The sequence below is a fragment of the Salvelinus fontinalis genome, chromosome 1 (assembly GCF_029448725.1).
Source record: "Salvelinus fontinalis isolate EN_2023a chromosome 1, ASM2944872v1, whole genome shotgun sequence".
Taxonomy (NCBI): Eukaryota; Metazoa; Chordata; class Actinopteri; order Salmoniformes; family Salmonidae; genus Salvelinus; species Salvelinus fontinalis.
Window position 1 is genome coordinate 33,108,864 of NC_074665.1, and position 22,161 is coordinate 33,131,024.

Here is a 22,161-nt window from a genome sequence, read left to right on the forward strand (position 1 = left end):
TGAGGACTGGGGTAAAGTCATTTTGTCTGATGAATCCCCTTTCCGATTGTTTGGGGCATCCGGAAAAAAGCTTGTCCGGAGAATACAAGGTGAGCACTACCATCAGTCCTGTGTCATGCCAAGAGTAAAGCATCCTGAGACCATTCATGTGTGGGGTTGTTTCGCTGCCAAGGGAGTGGGCTCATTCACAATTTTGCCTAAGAACACAATCATGACTAAAGAATAGTACCAACACATCCTCCAAGAGCATCTTCTCTCAACCATCCAGGAACAGTTTGGTGACAAACAATGCCTTTTCCAGCATGTTGGAGCACCTTGCCATAAGGCAAAAGTGATAACTAAGTGGCTCGGGGAACAAAACATCGATATTTTGGGTCCATGGCCAGGAAACTCCCCAGACCTTAATCCCATTTAGAACTTGTGGTCAATCCTCAAGAGGCAGGTGGACAAACAAAAACCCACAAATTCTGACAAACTCCAAGCATTGATTATGCAAGAATGGGCTGCTATCAGTCAGGATGTGGCCCAGAAGTTAATTGACAGCATGCCAGGGCGGATTGCAGAGGTCTTGAAAAAGAAGGGTCAACACTGCAAAGATTGACTCTTTGCATCAACTTCATGTAATTGTCAATAAAAGCCTTTGACACTTATGAAATGCTTGTAATTATACTTCAGTATTCCATAGTAACATCTGACAAAAAATATCTAAAGACACTGAAGCAGTAAACTTTGTGGAAATTAATATTTGTGTCATTCTCAAAACTTTTGGCCACGACTGACCAATGCCAGTCCCTTGAGTACAATCTCGCATTTTAATATATGTACAAAATGATCCTCTTTCCAAAAAAGCATGATTGTCATTAGGGGAGGTTAACTTGGCTATAGACAATCGATCTGAGACTTAAGTTTCAGTCATCAGATTTTTTTGTTGTTACTTCAACACATTTCTTGTTTATTCTCATAACATTTCCTTTCACTTTTCATTTCCTTTCACCTTGTGCTCATTTCTAGTGCTTTTAAAACTCAAATTATGCTATTTTGTTTTTCTGTAGCCCACATTTTCAATATTTAAATAGTCTTAACGATGGAGGATCATTCAATTTCCAATTTTTAAGAAACTGAATTTTTTTGTTCTCCTCAGGTGATCAACCAAGGCCTGTTATGTGTGGCAGCATCTGTTGTGGGGGGCTCCTACCTTCTCGTCAGATACCCCCCTAACATGCCAAACATCTCCATCGAGCAGCTGTGGACCAGGCTGCAGGCCCTCAAGAGTCCCTTCTGAGGTTTTGTGGGCTAATACCACTTCGTCCCAGATAGAGGGGTGAAAAGTGAGCTACAAACAACAGGGCTCAAACCCAACTGACCTCAAAACAGATGGAAAAATACAGTGTTCGTTCTGTGACCCAATTACCAATGTAATTGTTTCATAATGTACTTAATAAACATTTTATTGACTGTAATTGAAGGCCTGTGGGGCACATTTTGTGTTCATGTACAGGTAACTGGCAAAATAAAGGAAACACCAACATAGTGTTTTAACAGGGCGTTAGGCCACCGCGAGCCGCCAGAACAGCTTCAATATACCTTGGCATAATCTACAAGTGTCTGGAACACTATTGGAGGGATGCGACACCATTCTTCGACAAGAAATTGCATAATTTTGTGTTTTGTTGATGGTGGTGAAAAAACATTGTCTCCCAGAATCAATTGTTCAATTGGGTTGAGATCTAGTGACTAAAACACAAACACACACACACTTTAAACCCCCTATGCTACTTTGATACCCCTCTTTCAAAGTTAATGAGATCTCTTCTTCTAACCATGGTAACCAAAATAATGGGCAACTGGGCATTTTTATACATAACCCTAAGCATAATGAGCTGTTAATTTTTTTATTAACTCAGTAACCATACCTGTGTGGAAAGCACCTACTTTAAAAATACTTTGTGCCCCTCATTTACGCAAGTGTTATTAATCATTATTAACCAACATCCAACTCGTGTCAGTCACGTTGCAGTAATTAAACATTCCAAATAGTTTGTGGCGTATTATTGTCCCAGTTTCATGTGAGGTCAACATGCCAGAAAATAACTTAAGGGGCTTTTTTTGTGGGTGTGTTGAATCAAACATAAATACAGTAAATAACGTTCTAATCTTCGATGCCAGTACGTTAAAACCACAATACTATTTTTTGATTGAGGTTGCACCTGCAAGGATATGAGCAAAAATAAGTTACTCTGGTCTTAATGCTGTGCCATGATCACAATGTTACTGCTCAACAATGCAACTGTAGTAGTCATAGCTGCATGACCTGTGTTGACAACTAATGATTTATCATTAAAGTTATAAACATTATTAACACAATTTGCCTTGATGTGGGTGTTATTGAATTAATGAATTTGCAGTTGCTTGTGGCGGAGTTATAGCTTGCGAAACCTGTATAGTTAATGAATGAATTTGAGCTCTTTCACACTTGCTCACTTCTTAATCAAGGAGTCCTTCACACAGCATAACATGTTTTGAGTGAAAAAGGACACATCTAAGGCGCATACATTTATATGAAAAACGTTTTCTGTGGGAAAAACCAGACCTATAAATCTATTGTAAATGTCAAGCTCAAAGTGGTAGCTAATAGCTAGGCTGATGATTGGCTTGTTCTTACGACAGTCTCAGGTCACCACAGATGTACACATATGATGACATGGTGCCTATATAGAGCTGAATACGATCTTCTCCTCATCAACTCTACTCATAGGGGACGACTCAGGAGGCTTGTGAAGGGAGCTCCGTCTGCAACCTGGAGCCGCTGGAGTGTATTATCCCTGTAGCCCGTGGAACCAGTCTGATCTTGACTGTCACGCCCTGGCCTTAGTATTCTTTGTTTTCTTTATTATTTTAGTTAGGTCAGGGTGTGACATGGGAAGTTTGTGTGTTTTGTCTAGTTTAGGGTGTGTGTATTGTTTAGGGGGTGTTGTATAGTGTATGGGTTTGTGTTCAGGAGAGAGTTCTAGGAAAGTCTATGGTTGCCTGGTTTGGTTCTCAATCAGAGACAGATGTCATTAATTGTCTCTGATTGGGAGCCATATTTAAGGCAGCCATAGGCTTTAGGTGATTGTGGGAGATTGTCTATGTTGAACGTAAGTAGCTTGTGTGTGCACTTTCGTTTGTAGCTTCACGGTTGTTTGTTGTTTTGTATAGTTTGTATAAGTGTTTCGTTTCGTGTTCATCTTCGTCGTAAGATAAAAGAAGATGTATTCATATCTCGCTGCGCCTTGGTCCAATCTCTCACAGCAAGACGGTCGTGACATTGACCACAATCTCTTCCCTCTTTAATTACGTTCATATTATTCTACGGGAATAATTCCACGAAATGTCATTTCACAGTGATTGCCCTTATCACGCTAGCGAGTGTGGTGACAATTAAATGAGGAAGATTTTTAAAAAACAACAAAAAAAACATCTCATCCGTGGCTTTCTTAAAATATGATCTCTTTATTGTATCTGGATGTGACAAAGGCTGAGTGTCACGATCGTGTGGGGGGTAGACGGACCAAAACGCAGCATGTGGAAAATAAGCCATCTTCATTTATTTTGAAGAAGGAAAAAAACGAAACAAAACACTTACAAACTAACAAAACAATAAACGACCGTGAAGCTATAAACGTAGTGCACACACACACACAGGCTACAAACGTTCACCATAGACAATTACCCACAACAAACTAAAGCCTATGGCTACCTTAAATATGGCTCCCAATCAGAGACAACAGAAACCAGCTGTCTCTAATTGGGAACCCATTCAGGCAACCATAGACTTTCCTAGACAACTACACACAACACACAACACAGCTAGACAACTATACTAAACATAAACCCAACTACTCTAAATAAACCCCCTAAACCTTACAACCACCCTAGACACTACAAAACCCACATAAATTACCCATGTCACACCCTGACCTAACTAAAATAATAAAGAAAACAAAGAATACTAAGGCCAGGGCGTGACACTGAGAGAGTATTGTGCAGAATGTGCTGCTGCAATATTGTAAGGCTTTCCCCGTCAGTCATTCAGCACTATTGTGCTGCCAACCAGGGAAATAATAATGATCAACATCACTTCCTCAGCCAATCACTGATCCATTAGCACTGCTAGCCTCCGGCATCACACAGGAGGTCCTGTTCAAAAACACTCAACTCAGCATGAGACTATGTCGAAGGCTGGCTGACACGATTACTTAGGTGCGGTTGAAAATAACAGGGTACAAGTTAAGAGAAATACATCACAAATTCACAGCTACATATTTTGTTTACCACAACTGATGGTAGAAAAAGCGTTTCCCGGCATTCATGGCGAGACAGTCTGAGAACAGGATATTAAACATTAGTCTTGGGTCAGAAAGGTGTTTTGGCTTTTGAGAAGAAACACCTCCGGGTTTACTGTATCATGAGAGGAAGTCCTGAGGTATACAGAGGAACAGGTGTTAGATGGAGGTGATTAGTCAGTTCCCATGGTGACCTGGGTGTAGCATGATGTACTGCAGTACCCATAATGCTCTGTCACAGCGGCCGCACCTGGATGACCTCTGACAACATACGGCCGCTCTTGGAGGTGGTGTCCAGGTGGTGCATGTCGTTGTTGGCGATGATGAAGATGATGGAGGAGGAGCTAAAGGTCACCCTCTTCTTTGGTCGTTCCCCGTCCCCTCTGTGGGACATGAAAATTGGGCGGATGGGCCGCTCGATGCTCCGGGCCAGCGGGCGGTCCTTGACACTGTGCTGAATCCATGAGAGCCGGGAGCACAACAGCTGCAGCAAGCAGCGCCGGAACTGCCAGAGGAACAGGAGGAGGAGGAGAATAAAGAGAGAGGGAAGAGCGGTGTTACTCAAATGGAAGTATTTGTTCACTTTTCCAAAAATAAAAGACACCATGGTAATACTTTAACATTAAGGCTCGAGTCAATTCGTTCAAAGCGTTGAAGGGTGATTGACATTTTAAGGTAGTTTCAGATTGAGACGACATATGCAGTGTTTACCATGAATTTCCTGTTGCTGCAGGATTATTTTCCTGCTGTAGCAAACTGGCTCAAATTGAGATCCTACAAGATCATAAACTTTTACAGATGAACCATTGAGAGCATCCTGTCGTGCTGTATGATATTTTATCAAATAGGGCTATCTTCTCTATACCACCCCTACTTTGTCACAACACAACTGATTGGCTCAAACGTATTAAGAAGGAAAGAAATTCCACAAATTAACTTTTAACAAGGCACACCTGTTAATTGAAATGCATTCCAGGTGACTACCTCATGAAGCTGGTTGAGAGAATGCCAAGAGTGTGCAAAGCTGTCATCAAGGCAAAGGGTGGCTACTTTGAAGAATCTCAAAAATAAAATATTTATTGATTTGTTTAACACTTTTTTGGTTACAACATGACTCCATATGTGTTATTTCATAGTTGATGTCTTCACTATTACTCTACAATGTAGAAAATAGTACACATGAGTATGTGTTTACAAACGTTTCACTGGTACTGTATAGAGTTATACTCCAGACTCCGACATTGCTCGTCCTAACATTTATATATTTCTTAATTACATTATTTTACTTTTAGATCTGTGTGTATTGTTGTGAATTGTTAGATATTACTGTACTGCTGGAGCTAGGAACACAAGCATTTCGCTACACCCACAATAACATCCGCTAAATATGTGAATGCGACCAATGAAATTTGATTTGATTTGATATTCAAGCCATACTGCAAGACTAAGTTAACAACAATATTGTGAACGTTTACAGAGATGTCATTTTGTTGTTGAAGTTAATCAGTGTAGTATGTTTAAGGGACATTACACTCCAAAGTTTGTCAGATGTTTTTAGCCAAAAGTGCTATTTTGTTGAGATACTGTAAGTCCATATCATCTGTTTTGTATATTCAGCTATTATGCTGCATTGAGGTCTGAAAACATCAGATAAACTTTGATTTTGAAGTGTGTTTCCCTTTAAATTTGGAAAAAGGCTTGTTTCAAAGACTTTCTGCTATCAGCATTCGTGTGTCAGGTCAGAGGTCCCATCACCTTTCTGCTCATGAAGATGTAGATGAGAGGGTTATAGGCCGTGCTGGACTTGGCGAAGAAGGAGGGGATGATGGCGACAGCAGGGGTGACCATGCTCTTCCTGCCAAAGGCTTCCATCATGGACACCACGGCGTAGGGCGTCCAGCACACCAGGAAACAGGAGATCATCAAGAGGAACATGACGGCCACCTTCTTCTCGTAGCGCAGGATCTTAATAATCTGCACTGTCTGAAGGTCCTGGATGGAGCGGAGCTGTTGGGAACGACAATAGGAAAGAATCTATTCACTCACTAAAATGGTCTAATTAGAATATGTAAAAAACAACATTCCAGTTATACACTGAGTATACAAAACATTAAGAACACGTGCTCTTTCCATGACATAGACTGACCAGGTGAAAGCTACTGTACGATCACTTATTGATGTCACTTGTGAAATCCACTTCAATCAGTGTAGATGAAGGGGAGGAGACATGTTAAAGAAGGATTTTTAAGCCTTGAGACAATTGAGACGGATTGTGTATGTATGTCACTCAGAGGGTGAATAGGCAAGACAAAATATTTAAGTGCCTTTGAACGGGGTATGGTAGTAGGTGCCAGGCACACCGGTTTGTGTCAAGAACTGTAATGCTGCTGTGTTTTTCCACACTCAACAGTTTCCCATGTGTATCAAGAATGGTCCACCAAGGACATCCAGACAATTTTACACAACTGTGGGAAGCACTAAGCACTAATGGGCCAGCATTACTGTGGAACATTCAACACCTTGTAGTGTCCATGCCCTGAGGAATTGAGGGGTGCGTTATATGTCACTTGTACTGACATTATGCACTCCCCACAAAAAATTTGATTGTCTCTGCATGTGAATGTCAGCTAACTTCTTTCGGACCTTGACATTAGATAAAGAGAGGGTCTTTAATGAAAGATGATATGCTTGATCCTGTGGTTGTTAATGTAGGAGAGAAGATAAACATCTCCACCTTTATTATGCTTAAAAAGACGAGGCCACAGAGGACGCAATGACATTGTCCCATGACATCCCTAGGTAGTCTACGTATCCGTTTGCATGAGATAGAGGGTTTACTGATACACCTGTTAGCGTAGCGGAGCCACACCTGGGGCGTTGTCCATTCAGTGGTGCTTAATGTTGGCATCGGCCTCAGATCCCCAAGCGCATGCACTAGAATTTCCTTTGTAGGCTACTACCTCATTTTGCCATTGTTTGGTCGAGTTCGCTTTGTTTGTCTTGCATCCTTGATGAATGTAAGTACTAGCCTACCTTTGATTTATGCCTTTTATTTAAAGGCCCAGTGCAGTCAAAAACGTGATTTTTCTGTGTTTGATATATATTTATACACTATGAGGTTGTGATAATACTGTGAAAATTATGATAAATGCCCTTTTAGTGTAAGAGTTGTTTGAAAATGAGAGTGAAGGTTCTGCCTGTTTTGGTGAGATGGAGTTTTGGCCTGCCTGGTGCCAATTATTATTATTTTTTTTTACCATTTTAATTTAAAACAATCACAGTAAGGTACTTACATTAACTGTTACTCAGAAATGATTTCATATTGAGAAAAAAAATGGCTGCATTAGACCTTTAAATGAATTATTTAGATGTATCTGTTGATTTGTTCACTTTCCCAAAAAGAAAAGACACCATGGTATTACTTTAACATTAAGAGCTCGATTCAATACGTAGCGCTGAAGTATCAGCGTTGTAGCGCGTTTGAAATGTAAAGGTCATTTCCGATTGAGCTGACATATGCAGTGTTTACCGAGAATGCAGGTTCCGCGATCACGGGGACATTGCCTTTAAATTTGAATCACACTATATCGCGGATCTTCATTGCTACGGATTGAATCCAGCCCTAAATTGCTCTTATACATGCCAACTGTCACGACTTCCGCCGAAGTCGGCCCTTCTCCTTGTTCCGGTGGTGTTCGGCGGTCGACGTCGCCGGCTTTCTAGTCGCCATCGATCCACTTTTCAGTTTCGTTTTGTTTTGTCTGTATTATCCACACCTGTTTTCAATTCCCCCATCATGTTCCCTATTTAACCCTCTTGCTTTCATTTCTGTTTTGTCGGTGATTGTTTATTACGTTAGTGGTTGTTGTTAGTTCTGTTTTTTCCCTTTGTGGATTTTTTGCTGTATTTTGAGTAAACGTTTTATGTTTCGCTCAAACACCTGTGTCCTGCTTTTGACTCTGGTACTTCGCTACACACAACCTTGACACCAACACATGTCATATGCTACAGATGTAAGATTTTAATTTGATCCTTTTGTTTCACAGCAGGAAAAGCAAACTTGTAGTGTATTCAAGGTTTAAAAAGCTTTTAAAGTTTGTAATTTACACTTTAAAATGTCAGACTTGATTTTTCCTAATGAAAAACATATCAACCCCTATCAAAATTGTTCATTACATTTAATCCACATAATAATTCACATTTCCCGCAGCTGCAGGATGATTTTTCTGCTGTAGCAAATTGGCTCAAATTAAGATCCTACATCTGTATACGCTATAGCCATACTATAAGTGACAAAATGACATTATTGTGAACGTTTACAGAGAGTTTATTTGACTGTTTTAGTTCATCACTGCAGTATGTAGAAGGGATATTACATTCCAAAATCAAAGTTTGACAGATGTTTTCAGCCCTCGAAAGTGGTCCTCTGCTGAGATAAGTCCATGTCCCAGGTCATCTGTTTTGTATATTCAGCTATTATGCTACAATGACAGTCCACCACATCATACCCAAAAGTTTCCTGATTAGCAATGGGTAGTTCGTGTTTAATTTAATTGTGTATTAGAAACACAGTGTGAGTTCATTGCGAGGGGATTTTGCCAGTGGTTGAATGGAGAATTAAGCTTCCCAGGAAATTGTTGTCCTAGGTTGCAACAGTAACCAAGGGTGGCGGGGACGGGCTTAGCGAAGGGTCACCACACTGATATAAACATGAAGCAAATGAAGAAAATGGGAGGAAGCGACAGCAAGACTGCCATGTCCTTGTTCTTACCATTTGCACTGTGTAAAGAATGTTCCCGTAGCAGTAGATCATAATGCCCACTGGTACGAAGAAGCAGGCCAGGAGAAAGAATAGAACGAAGGAGGAATCGTTAGGGTCCTTGGAAGTCCAGTCCAGAGAGCAGCCTAACTGGTGGATCTCCAGAGTGTAGCGGTTCCACCCCAGGAGAGGAGCCCCTGTCCAGACCAGGGAGTAGAGCCAGATGTAAGTGATGCACCTCCAGGCCCAGGGGAAGTCCACCACCTTAGCATGGACCACCCGGATGTAGCGCTCATAGGCCAAGGCAGAGAGACTCATGATGGACACGATGCCTGGAAAGGAGGGAGATGGGTTGTGATGCGGAGTAATGACTAGCGAATCTGGGTTATGAAATATATATAGGTAGGCCCTGATTATTACTGTCTATTGGTTATTACACTGTTGTTCTCTACACGGTAGCCCCGAGGTTAGAGAAGCTGGCCAGCAACCGGAAGGTTTCCTGTTTGAATCACAGTGCCGACAGAGAAAAGAAATCTGGCGGGAGTGAGCCGGGAACAGGGAGGGTTGCTGGCGTCAATATCTGAACTTAACCCCCTAAACTGCTCATTGGGCGCTGCACAGCGGCTGCCCACTGCTCTAGCCTCTCTAACCGATTGTGTGTTTGTGTGTATGTGTATGTATCGGAGGGGTTGGGTAAAAGAAGAAGATACATTTCTGTCTGGACTAATAAAGTATACCTTATCTTGGGGGGCGGCAGGTAGCTTAACAGTTAAGAGCATTGGGCCAGTAACCGAAAGGTCGGCTAAAAGCTGGCTAAAAATCTGCCGATGTGCCCTTGAGCATGACACTTAACATGAATTGCTCCAGGGTCACAGTGAAACCTCAGAGGGTGTCTCAGAGAGATTTGGATATGCAAAAAAACTAATTTCCAATTCACATGATTATAATACACACTTGTACATGTGTGAAATAGGACAAATGTAAGCACCCACCTGATGATGATTTTATTACAGTTATTACTCGGTCCTCAATCAAATATTTTCTCAATATACTGTATATTCAATATCATAAATATCCTATTGCAGGGGTCTCCAACCTTTTCTAGCATAGAAAATGTAACTTGTCACAAGCTACAATTTTTTTGATAGCCATTAAAATAGGTACATTCTTCTCTCCTCCTCCACCCCGAAACACCTCCCCAGGTCCTTGGTGTACAAGAGATGTGTTTTCTGTCAATATACCTGGCTAAACAACTCTAAGGGGGCCCCGTAAAATTATATTTTGAATTTTCTGTTTTCTCTGTTTTATTTGTCCTGGTTTAGGATTTTTTTTATTCTGTGTTCTACTATTAATATTACAATTATTCATAGAGAAACAACGCAAATGGATGGTCTGAGTCCATGTCAATGCTTAAATCTCGGCCATCCATAAGGTCTGGAAGAAAAAAAGGAACGCCTTATTTTTCTTGTGTAAATCCCCTTGAATTACGTTCAGATTCTCCATTGTACTCATCCCATATGTATATACTGTACGCTATACCATCTACTGCATCTTGCCATCTTGATGTAATTAGATGTACCACTAGCGACTTTGAACAATGCCACTTTATATAATGTTCCCATACCCTACATTACTCATCTCATATGTATATACTGTACGCTATACCATCTACTGCATCTTGATGTAATGTATCACTAGCCACTTTAAACAATGCCACTTCATATAATGTTTTCATACCTGACATTACTCATCTCATATGTATATACTGTACTCTATAACATCTACTGCATCTTGCCATCTTGATGTAATACATGTATCACTAGCCACTTTAAACAATGCCGCTTTATATGTTTTCATACACTACATTACTCATCTCATATGTATATACTGTACTCTTACCATCTACTGCATCTTGCCTATGCCGTTCGGCCATCACTCATTTATATATTTTTATGTACATATTCGTATTCATTCCTTTACACTTGTGTGTATAAGGTAGTTGTTGTGGAATTGTTAGGTTATATTACTTGTTAGATATTACTGCATGGTCGGAACTAGAAGCACAAGCATTTCGCTACACTCGCATTAACATCTGCTAACCATGTGTATGTGACAAATACATTTGATTTGATTTGATTTGAAGTGTTGCAGCACAGCTGCGTTGCATTATAGAGGGAGCTGTTTGAGCACAGTGTTACTGGACACTATAACACAACTAATACATAACATGTCAGTACAGGTCAAACTGACAGGACCACGCTGCATGAGTGCAATAGGTGTAACAGGTGCAGGATGTCCTTAGATAGTCATCGAAATTTAGAGTTGAATGTGTGGGTGGTTTCACATGCTGTAGTAAATTTATATGGCATCAATAATCTCTACCATTCAACTATTTTTCTGAGGTGATTTAAAGTGCCTGTAGGCTAATTATAATTAATTGTTATATTAACCAGCATCTTTTTCAGTGTCTCTGCATTGGTGCAGGCTGTTCTTCTGTAGGGCACACTGGTATTGAATGATATTTTGGGCTGTTTTGGCTATTCTTGTGCACTTAAAAAAATCCTTCACATTTTATTGATCTGTTCAATAGCAAATTTGGATCATCAATAATAGTAATAATGATAATAATAATATGAATTGATTCAACTAGTATAGCGCTATTCTTTACATAAAACATCTCAAAGCGCTTTAAGGCAACAAAAACTACAAGCAATTTAGAAAAAACAATCCAGGACACTCAATTTAGTATGATATGTTACGTTTCGTACGATATGTATTAATTTGTAGATGTCCATCATCCATTTCACATGATATGTTATGAATTGCAATTCATACAATATGTTACGAATTTGCAAAATGACAATATGTTACAAACTTGAAAAACACATGATAGGTTACGGAATCCAATTTATTGTTGCTAACGTTAGCTAGGTGGCTAAAACTAATGTTAGGTAGCTGGCTAACATTAGCTAGGCTAGGGGTTAGGGTTAAGGTTAGCTAACATGCTAAGTAGTTGCATAGTAGCTAAAATGTAGTAAGTAGTTGCTAATATGCTAAAGTTGTCCATGATGAGATTCGAAAACACAACCTTTGGGTTGCTAGAATTTTGCGTTATACGCTTACCCATCCACCCGGGCCAACCACCCTACTTTCGTTTTGGCCTTAAGTAACTCTTTGTCTTATGTAACTATACAAAACGTAATATATTATACTATACCAAACAAAAATATAAATGCAACAACAATTTCAAAGATTCAAAGATTTTCAAAGATTACAGTTCATATGAGGAAATCAGTCAATTGAAATACATTCCTTAGGCCCTCATCTAAGGATTTCACATGACTGGGAATACGATATTCATCTGTTGGTCACAGATACTGTACCTTAAAAATATGGGCTTCACATTGGGCCTCAAGATCTCGTCACGGTATTTATGTGCATTCAAATTGCCATCAATAAAATGCAATTGTGTTCGTTGTCCGTAGCTTATGCCTGCCCATACCATAACCCCACCGCCACCATGGGGCACTCAGTTTACAAAGTTGACATCAGCAAACCGCTCGCTCACACTACGCCATACACGTGGTCTATGGTTGTGAGGCCAGTTGGACATGCTGCCAAATTCTCTAAAATGACGGCTTATGGTAGAGAAATGAGCATTCAATTATATGTCAACATCTCTGGTTGACATTTTAACAATTTCACTGAGTTACAGTTCATATAAGGAAATCAGTCATTTGAAATAAATTCATTTGGCCCTAATCTATGGATTTCCCCACTGGCCATGGGTGGATCCAGCTCCCAAGTGGGTGGGCCTATGCCCTCCCAGGCACACCCGTGTCTGCACCCCCAGCCACTGTAGAGCCAGGCCCAGTCAATCAGAATGATTTTCCCCATAAAAGGGCTTTATTACAGACATAAATACTCTTCAGTTTCATCAGCTGTCGGGTGACCTGCATTTGAAGCCGGTTGGATGTACTGTCAAATTCTCTAAAACAACATTGGAGGGGGCTTATGGTGGAGAAATTAACATTAAATTATTTGGCAACAGCTCTGGTGGACATTCCTGCAGTCAGCATGCCAACTGCACGCTCCTTCAAAACTTGAGACATCTGTGGCATTGTGTTGTGCTATGCCAGCAAAGCCACTTCACAACACGGCACTAAACAATACATTCATTGCACTATAACGGTGCCCACAAACTGTTAGGGCTTTCATAAAACTGTCCCAACAGCAGAGCTTTCTTTTCAGCACCATGGGAGTAAATCCTTACCACTGCTACACCTGGCTATCAGTGGAACCTTGTCTGGCAGTGAAACAGTTCCTTCAGCCTCATTTACTGCCGTTTAAAACAACAAAGCTGATATGGCTGACTTAATGCTTAAACAAACGTGTTTTTCTACTGACAATTGATAAGCAAGCAGTTCGCTACACCCGCAATAACACCTGCAATAACATCTGTTAAACACGTGTATGTGACCAATAAAATGTTATTTTATTTTATTTATATGTACAAACTGTGGCATAAGGGGACATCAAGAGGATTAAGACATTAATGAGCCAGCTAGGACGGACGTAGTCAATCTAACTATTTGTTCAGCACCTTTGAAATGTACAGCGACAGAATTCAGAATATGGGCCATTCTTACAGTATTCTCCCTGTACACCAAGTCAGAACCTTAGCATAAATAAAGGGAGCATATAAGCAGACAATGAAAGCTCTTAAAATATTTGATGATTACATTTCTATAAAACAGGCTATAGGCACCACCAAGTCAGAACAGTAGGCTAAATTATGAGGGGGAAAAGGGACAAATTATTAGGTTGAGGCACATGGGCAACTAACAGCTTACTACACAACATACACTTAGTATTACTATCTTAGCTACAATATACATATATCCCTGGCATATTACATATAATACATTTATATGTAAGACATTTATATGTATGCAGTAGCATACAAGACATTTTTGGACTCACCTTGTTGTGCTGTGCTCACTTGAACAGGAAGGTGGCCCGGCGGTCCTTGTGGGCAAATTTTGTCATTAACCTTTGTCATCAAAGTCTGTCATTCTCTGGATTTATGGTGCTTTCAAGACAACTGGGAACTCAGAAAAAAAACAAAGTCGAATCATGACGTCAGTGATCTTCAGGTCAGAGCTCCAGAAAGAGGCCTGAATTTCAGACTTGGAATTCCGAGTTGGATGACTGTTCAAAACATATTTTCACAGTCAGAGCTCGTTTTTTCCCCAGTTGTTCTTAAACAAGTTCCCAGTTGTCTTAAACTCACTGGAGTCCAGTGGTGGAAAAAGTAACCAACTGTCATACTTGAGTAAAAGTAAAGAAACCTTAATAGAAAATGACTCAAGTAAAAGCACTGGTGTAAATACTTAAGTAAAAATACTTTAAAGTAGTTTTTGGGGGTATCTGTACTTTTCTTTACTATTTCTAGGGCACTGCATCGCAGTGCTAACTGCGCCACCAGAGTCTCTGGGTTCGCGCCCAGGCTCTGTCGCAGCCGGCCGCGACCGGGAGGTCCGTGGGGCGACGCACAATTGGCATAGCGTCGTCCGGGGTAGGGAGGGTTTGGCCGGTAGGGATATCCTTGTCTCATCGCGCTCCAGCGACTCCTGTGGCGGGCCGGGCGCAGTGCGCGCCAACCAAGGGGGCCAGGTACACAGTGTTTCCTCCGACACATTGGTGCGGCTGGCTTCCGGGTTGGAGGCGCGCTGTGTTAAGAAGCAGTACGGCTGGTTGGGTTGTGCTTCGGAGGACGCATGGCTTTCGACCTTCGTCTCTCCCGAGCCCGTACGGGAGTTGTAGCGATGAGACAAGGTAGTAATTACTAGCGATTGGATACCACGAAAATTGGGGAGAAAATGGGATAAAAAAAATTATAAAAAATAAATAAAAATAAAAAGTATATTTAAAACCAAATACTTTTAGACTTTTACTCAAGTAGTATTTTACTGGGTGACTTTCACTTTTACTTGAGTAATTTTCTAATAAGTTATCTTTACTTTTGTTCAAGTATGACAATTGGCTACTTTTCCCACTTTTCCGTGTCAGGGAAAATGTATGGAGTAGAAAGTACATCATTTTCTTTCAGGATTTAGTGAAGTAAAAGTAAAAGTTGTAAAAATTATAAATAGTAAAGTACAGATACCCAAAAAAACGACTTAAGTAGTACGATCAAGTATTTTTACTTAAGTACTTTACACCACTGCTAAAGTTTGAGATTTTCCCGTTCCGAGTTTCCAGTGGTTTTGAACGCGGCAGAAGTCATGCTGGATTGACAGCATGGCCAGTGCCCATGGTGTTGAATGTTTATCCTTTTAAACTTGGAAAAGAGACCCTTAAACCCAGACTTGGACCACACACCCACTCCACTGAATAGCAGGCTAGTGATTGCTTTGCAACGCTTGCAGTTTGCCACTGATTCCTTCCATTGTTGAATTTGGGATTTCTAACTTGTTGTGTAATGTTTTTGTCCAATGGCCGATTAGCACCGATACATTTGATCAATAATTTCTCTTCAGAATATCTCTTCATATGACGAGGATTGAAAATATTTGCCAGTAGATTGTCAACTTGATTCATGATGATGACTGCTAGCTTGCTAGCTAAGATTTTGAATGTATGATGTTGACATGATCAGTCCAATCAAAGCTACGGTAGATATAGCGTGATTTGATGTAATTGTATCAGTGACCAATGACCTTGAGCCTTCTTGGATGGGCACTTCTAATGTTACTCTATGGCAGCACCCAAGGGGCTTTAATTTCCGAGCTCTACCCATAGATTTTGCGGTGACGTAGTGTCTCCATAAGTGACAGAACACTGAGCCAATCACAGGTCAACTAGAGAAGATTATATATATATTTTTACATTTCTTGCAAACTGGTATGTGACAAGTATTAATTTCAAAATAACATGCAAAACAGGCAACAACAAAAAAAACGTTTAGCTAAACAGGTGGGGCTCAAAGCAGAATGACTAGTCACTACTGGTGTTGTGTGACAAAACTGCACATTTTAGAGTGGCCTTTTATTGTCCTCAGCACAAGGTGCACCTGTGTATTGATCATGCTGTTTAATCAGCTCCTTCATAAGCCACACCTGTCAGGTGGATGGATTATCTTGGCAAAGGAGAAATGCTCACTGACAGGGATGTAAACAAATTTGTTTTGAGAAATAAGCTTTTTGAGAAATAACATTTTAGAGAAATAAGCTTTTTGTGAAATAACATTTTAGAGAAATAAGCTTTTTGTGCGTATGGAACATTTCTGGGGTCTTTTATTTCAGCTCATGAAACATGGGACCAACACTTTTACATGTTGCGTTTATATTTTTGTTCAGTGTAAATTGAGTGTCCTGGATTTACATTAGCTATGTTACCTCTAGTTTATTAGACCAGGCTGGAAAAAACAACATCACAACATCATGAGGTGGACAGTCATTAGAACGTTCATGGCTTGAGTGGTCATCTGAGGGAGGTGGTGAAGTGGGGCGAGAAAGTCCGGGGGGTAGACAAGCAGACAGCACTGTCTTATCAAGGTGTCTCGCCTTAGTGAGGTGCAATTGGGGCATCAAAGTAAAATTACCATGTTGTTTTATCCACTACAGTAACAGTATGCACTAGAGTAACAGTATGTACTACAGTAACAGTATGTACTACAGTAACAGTATGCACTACAGTAACAGTATGTACTACAGTAACAGTATGTACTACAGTAACACCCATCCATCCTTCCATCAAGAATTAACCATTCGTTTTTGGAGTTCAGAAATATCATGATGTTTTACATGTAAGAAGTTTACAATATATGAATATATTGTAAAGATGAGAAAAGTCACCCATATAATAAATACAGTAGGTCAACCTTGTGGTTAGCCAACAGTAGGTTGCGTGTGCCTGAGAGAGAGATGAGGGTAATAGAGAGTGAGTGAGTGAGTGAGTGAGTGAGTGAGTGAGTGAGTGAGTGAGTGAGTGAGTGAGTGAGTGAGTGAGTGAGTGAGTGAGTGAGAGAGAGAGAGAGAGAGAGAGAGAGAGAGAGAGCGAGAGAGCATGAAGGTGGCACTAACCAGCTTCAAGTTTTCATCCACATAGTGATCTGCATAGTGGCAATGGCATTCATAAACATCAACAACTATGTAAAGACTGGTTTCATAAATCATTAGGGAGAAAGTGGGCTAAACAGTTCTCCCTTAGAATAAGATGGATGGGAATTGTCCCCTACAATAGACTTTAATTTGATCACTTATGAAAATGCAATAGCCCAAAATACTAAACTTCTTTATCTGAGTAGTTTTAACACATACAAACATGAAATTCAAATTAAATGGAAAGGATGCCACTAAAAATTACTGGGATTACTTCAAATATATAAAAACATATTTTGAATGAACTCTTAAAGGGATAATATGCCATTTCTAAATCCATTTATTTAAATTATATATAGGCTACTCATTGACTCTTGTAGAATATATAATCAGCTTTGTTATTGTTTGATCTTCAGATTGCGCCTTTAATATGTGTGAATCTCCACTCGACACCCAGAAAGGACTGAAGTACTACTAACCAAATAAACTGTTGCTGAATCCGTCCCAAATGCATGTTGCCGAGTTCCAGACCCACCCGCCTTTGATGCACGAAACAAACGTAAAGTTAATTCCAATGACAGACACCAACACGTCACTTATACTAATGTTTACTATTAACAAATTTGTGGGCGTCCGGAGTCTCTTGAATCTGTAGTACAGCACGATGACAATAATATTGTTGCAAAATCCGAAGACTCCGATTGTTCCGATGGCAAAAGCAAGGAGTTTGTAAGTACCAACCGCAAATATATATTCTTCTGTATTTTTTTCAGTGCTAGCTAAATCCGCAGGATTTATTGCTTGAATAACTTCGCTCCCAAACATTGTGTGCGATGACCTGTCTAGCGTGGCTAAGAGGGAAGATCTTCTGCGCTGCAGTTGAATTACTGAAGCTGCTCTAAACCAGTTAAACGTGCAAACGCTCTTTTGAGAAATCAGGGCAATTTTCCTGATGATGGAAGACTCAAGTGTACAGTATTTCTCGAGGAGTTACATCTCCAGCGGTCTCCATCCGTCACTATAATTAGTTGGCATCCACTGTACTGTACCTCCAGACGGGTAAAGTTGTGTTCGGGACATATCTACATTTTCACACGACCCCCCCCCTTGTATTTTAAAATAAACTGAACTCCCTCCCCCTCAGTATAATTAACTGAAGAAAAAAAATAATTCTGGATTCGCAGATCACCACAGAGGAGCTCATTGTCCCTTCCTGTTTTATTACTTCATCATTAGAGCTGGTATCAGACAATGATCAGCTAGGGGAAAATACAATTTTCCGCCAACAGATTTCTGTGCCAATGCACCACACAATCAATAAACAAAACATACCGACATGGTTTGCGTTTTTAACTCCACAATAAATAGACTATGTCACTCTCGACAAACAGAAAACACACCCCTCCCTACCTTGTAAGCTTCCCCATATCGAAGGCTTGGTTTGACAATCTCTGAATGTCATTAAATGTTTTTGGTGTTTTGTAACAGATTTCTCTTTCCATTCGTCAAATTGCCTGCACAGTTTGGATTGATTGATAGATTTTATTTGTCAGTAAAAAACAAAACAAATTCAGCAACAAAAAAAACGTCTTAACACTGTCAACTGCGTTTATTTTCAGCAAATTCAACAACTGAGACATAAACTGAACAAGTTCCACAGACTAACAGAAATTGAATAATGTGTCCCTGAACAAAGTGTGTAAAACCATGGCATTTGATAATAACGCCCGACAAAGCCTTTTTAAACCACAGAACTGCTTTTCATCATTAAAATCCCCCAAATGAGTCAACAAAGAGTAATATAACAATTAAATATCTGTAAAAATCTAAAGTAACAGTCAGTATCTGGTGTGGCCACCAGCTGCATTAAGTACTGCAGTGCATCTCCTCCTTGTGGACTGCACCAGATTTGCCAGTTCTTGCTGTGAGATGTTATTTCTTCCCTGTAACGCACAGTGTTGAGATTGGCTGCAATGACAACAAGCTCAGTCCGATGATGCTGTGACACATCGCCCCAGACCATGACGGACCCTTCACCTCCAAATCGATCCCGCTCCAGAGTACAGACCTCGGTGTAACGCTCATTCCTTCGACGATAAACGTAAATCCGACCATCACCCATCAAAAAGTGAAGAGCACTTTTTGCCAGTCCTGTCTGGTCTAATGACGGTGGGTTTGTGCCCATAGGCGACTTTGTTGCCGGTTATGTCAGATGAGCACCTGCCTTACAACAGGCCTACAAGCCCTCAGTCCAGCCTCTCTCAGCCTATTGCGGACAGACTGAGCACTGATGGAGGGATTGTGCGTTCCTGGTGTAACTCGGGCAGTTGTTGTTGCCATCCTGTACCTGTCCCGCAGGTGTGATGTTCGGATGTACCGATCCTGTGCAGGTGTTGTTAAACATGGTCTGCCACTGCGAGGACGATCAGCTATCCGTCCTGTCTCCCTGTCTCCCTGTCTTAGGCGTCTCACAGTACGGACATCGCAATGTATTGCCCTGGCCACATCTGCAGTCCTCATGCCTCCTTGCAGCATGCCTAAGGCATGTTCACACAGATGAGCAGGGACCCTGGGCATCTTTCTTTTGATGTTTTTCAGAGTCAGTAGAAAGGCCTCTTTAGTCTCCTAAGTTTTCATAACTGTGACCTTAATTCCCGACCATCTGTAAGCTGTTAGTATCTTAATAACCGTTCCACAAGTGCATGTTCATTAATTGTTCATGGTTTATTGAACAAGTATGGGAAACAATGTTTAAACCCTTTACAATGAAGATCTGTGAAGTTATTTGGATTTTTACGAATTATCTTTGAAAGACAGGGTCCTGAAAAAGGGACGTTTGTTTTTTTGCTGAGTTTATATACACAAATAATTGTAAAGGTGACCGGGATTGCACAATAAAATCGGGGTCCCTACTTTTGCTGCAGCATATGCTACCGTAATATAAGGACTGAAAGCACTTCTAATTTACAGATCTCCATCTCGCTTTTGGAGGTCACGTCTTATTATTTTTTTTAACATAGCTACACCTATGGGCTGTTATGTTTTTTTGTGGTGCGTAATGTGCATTAGCCTATATCAGCCTTTCTTAAATTATGGGTCGGGCGGATCTGTTAATGGTGACTCTGCTCAAATTGGCATCTGCGCGAGTGGGTGGAAGATGCCCGTGTGCTTCACGGTTTATCGGATTTTTTCCCAGCAGTTTTCTTTAAGATCACTCCGTGACCCACACGCTGCAAAGTGCTGTTGTTCATGAACAGATTATGCGCTGTCAGCCACTGGTTTGTCATTCCCATTCGTGACATTCGTCATCACTCACCGCTGTCATCGAATGGACTCAAACTAGCAACAAGTGCTGACTGAGCTCAATTGTCATGAAACTCAAATACAGCGATGAGTTTCTCTGTCGTGGTTTAATACACACTTTGATAAATAACGAGGAGCGCCAGCAATGTGTTTTGTGCAGGGAATTGCTTAGTAAGGAGTCTCTCAAAACGAACAAATTAAATAGCTTTCTAAAATTGATTAAATTGTCTTTTTCCCATCAATCTACACACAATAACCAATAATGACAAAGCAAAAACAGGTTTTAGACATTTTTGCTAATTTATAAAAAATAAAAAAAATGAAATATTACATTTACATAAGTATTCCGACCCTTTACTCAGTACTTTGTTGACGCACCTTTGGCAGCGATTACAGCATCAAGTTCTTCTTGGGTTTGACGCACCTTTGGCAGCGATTACAGCATCAAGTTCTTCTTGGGTTTGACACTAAAAGCTTGGCACACCTGTATTTGGGGAGTTTCTCCCATTCTTCTTTGCAGATCCTCTCAAGCTCTGTCAGCTTTCCAAATACACCACAGTTCAAACGTTTGTGGTCACTTAGAAATGTCCTTGTTTTTGAAAGAAAAGCACATTTTGTCAGTTTTAAGAAAAATAAGTGTTAAGTAAAAAATAGATAAGTAAAAAAAGGAAAGAGCAGCAGTAAAATAACAATTGCGAAGCTATATACAGGGGGTACAGTTACAGAGTGAAAGTGTGGGGGCACCGGTTAGTCGGGGTAATTGAGGCAATATGTACATGTAGGTAGAGTTAAAGTTCTGAGTGCTCTGGAGCAGGTTTTCATCAAGGATCTCTCTGTACTTTGCTCTGTTCATCTCTGCCTCGATCCTGACTAGTCTCCCAGTTCCTGCTGCTGAAAAACATCCCCAAAGCATGATGCTGCAATCATCATGCTTCATCATAGGGATGGTGCCAGGTTTCCTCCAGACGCTTGGCATTCAGGCCAAAGACTTCAATCTTTGTTTCATCAGACCAGAGAATCTTGTTTCTCGTGGTCTGAGAGTTTTTAGGTACCTTTTGGCAAACTCCAAGCGGGCTGTCATGTGCCTTTTACTGATAAGTGGCTTCTGTCTGGCCATTCTACAATAAAAAATGTTGGTACCCTTCCCCAGATCTGTGCCTCAACACAATCCTGTCTCGGAGCTCTACGGACAATTCCTTCGACCTCATGGCTCGGTTTTTGCTCTGACATACACTGTCAACTGTGGGAACTTATATAAACAGATGTGTGCCTTTCCAAATCATGTCCAATCAAATGAATTTACCACAGGTGGACTCCAATCAAGTTGTAGAAACATCTCAAGGATGGTAACAGGATGCTGTCACGTAAAGTCCCTCTCCTGCGCTCGAGGTCACCAGACTGCTCATTATTACGGACACCTGTAACCATCGTTACGTGCACCAGCGCCTCATCAGACTCACCTGGACTCCATCACCTGCCTGATTACCTTCCTTGTATATGTCACTCCCGTTGGTTCTTTCCATAGGTGTTTCTTGTTGCTGTTCCACTGTTCATGTCAGTACGCTACCCGTGTTTCTTGTTTTGTTTTGTGTTAATTTAATTACTTTAAGTGACTCCCTGTACTTGCTTCCTGACTCCCAGCGTACACGTTACAGATGCACCTGAGCTC

General features: G+C 40.7%; 2 protein-coding genes across 4 annotated transcripts in view; one reads left to right on the forward strand and one right to left on the reverse strand.

Moving 5' to 3' along the window:
* The window catches only part of LOC129853248 (kynurenine 3-monooxygenase-like), a 36,258-nt gene extending 33,894 nt beyond the window's left edge, over positions 1-2,364 (forward strand). For all 3 annotated transcript variants that reach the window (XM_055919094.1, XM_055919114.1, XM_055919104.1), the window contains one exon: positions 1,142-2,364. In XM_055919094.1, coding sequence (XP_055775069.1) covers positions 1,142-1,282 — 141 coding nt within the window. In that variant the 3' untranslated portion in view covers positions 1,283-2,364. The remainder of the gene's footprint in view (positions 1-1,141) is intronic.
* A 1,199-nt stretch (positions 2,365-3,563) lies between these two features.
* On the reverse strand, positions 3,564-18,287 carry LOC129853260 (opsin-3-like). Its single transcript, XM_055919127.1, has 4 exons — positions 17,669-18,287; positions 9,097-9,416; positions 6,081-6,332; positions 3,564-4,830 (listed from the first exon to the last, which is right to left on the reverse strand). The coding sequence occupies exons 1-4, from the start codon at positions 18,012-18,014 to the stop codon at positions 4,561-4,563; spliced, it is 1,188 nt and encodes a 395-aa protein (XP_055775102.1). The 5' UTR covers positions 18,015-18,287; the 3' UTR covers positions 3,564-4,560.
* Positions 18,288-22,161: the final 3,874 nt, after the last annotated feature.

Excerpts from the sequence above, each read along its gene's own strand:
- LOC129853260 (XM_055919127.1), bottom strand. The coding sequence starts at position 18,014 with ATGTTTGGGAGCGAAGTTATTCAAGCAATAAATCCTGCGGATTTAGCT. Across the intron at positions 9,417-17,668 it reads ATTCAGCAACAGTTTATTTG|GCATCGTGTCCATCATGAGT; the intron begins GTTAGTAGTACT and ends CCTCCTTTCCAG. Across the intron at positions 6,333-9,096 it reads TTCTTTACACAGTGCAAATG|CTCCGCTCCATCCAGGACCT; the intron begins GTAAGAACAAGG and ends CGTTCCCAACAG.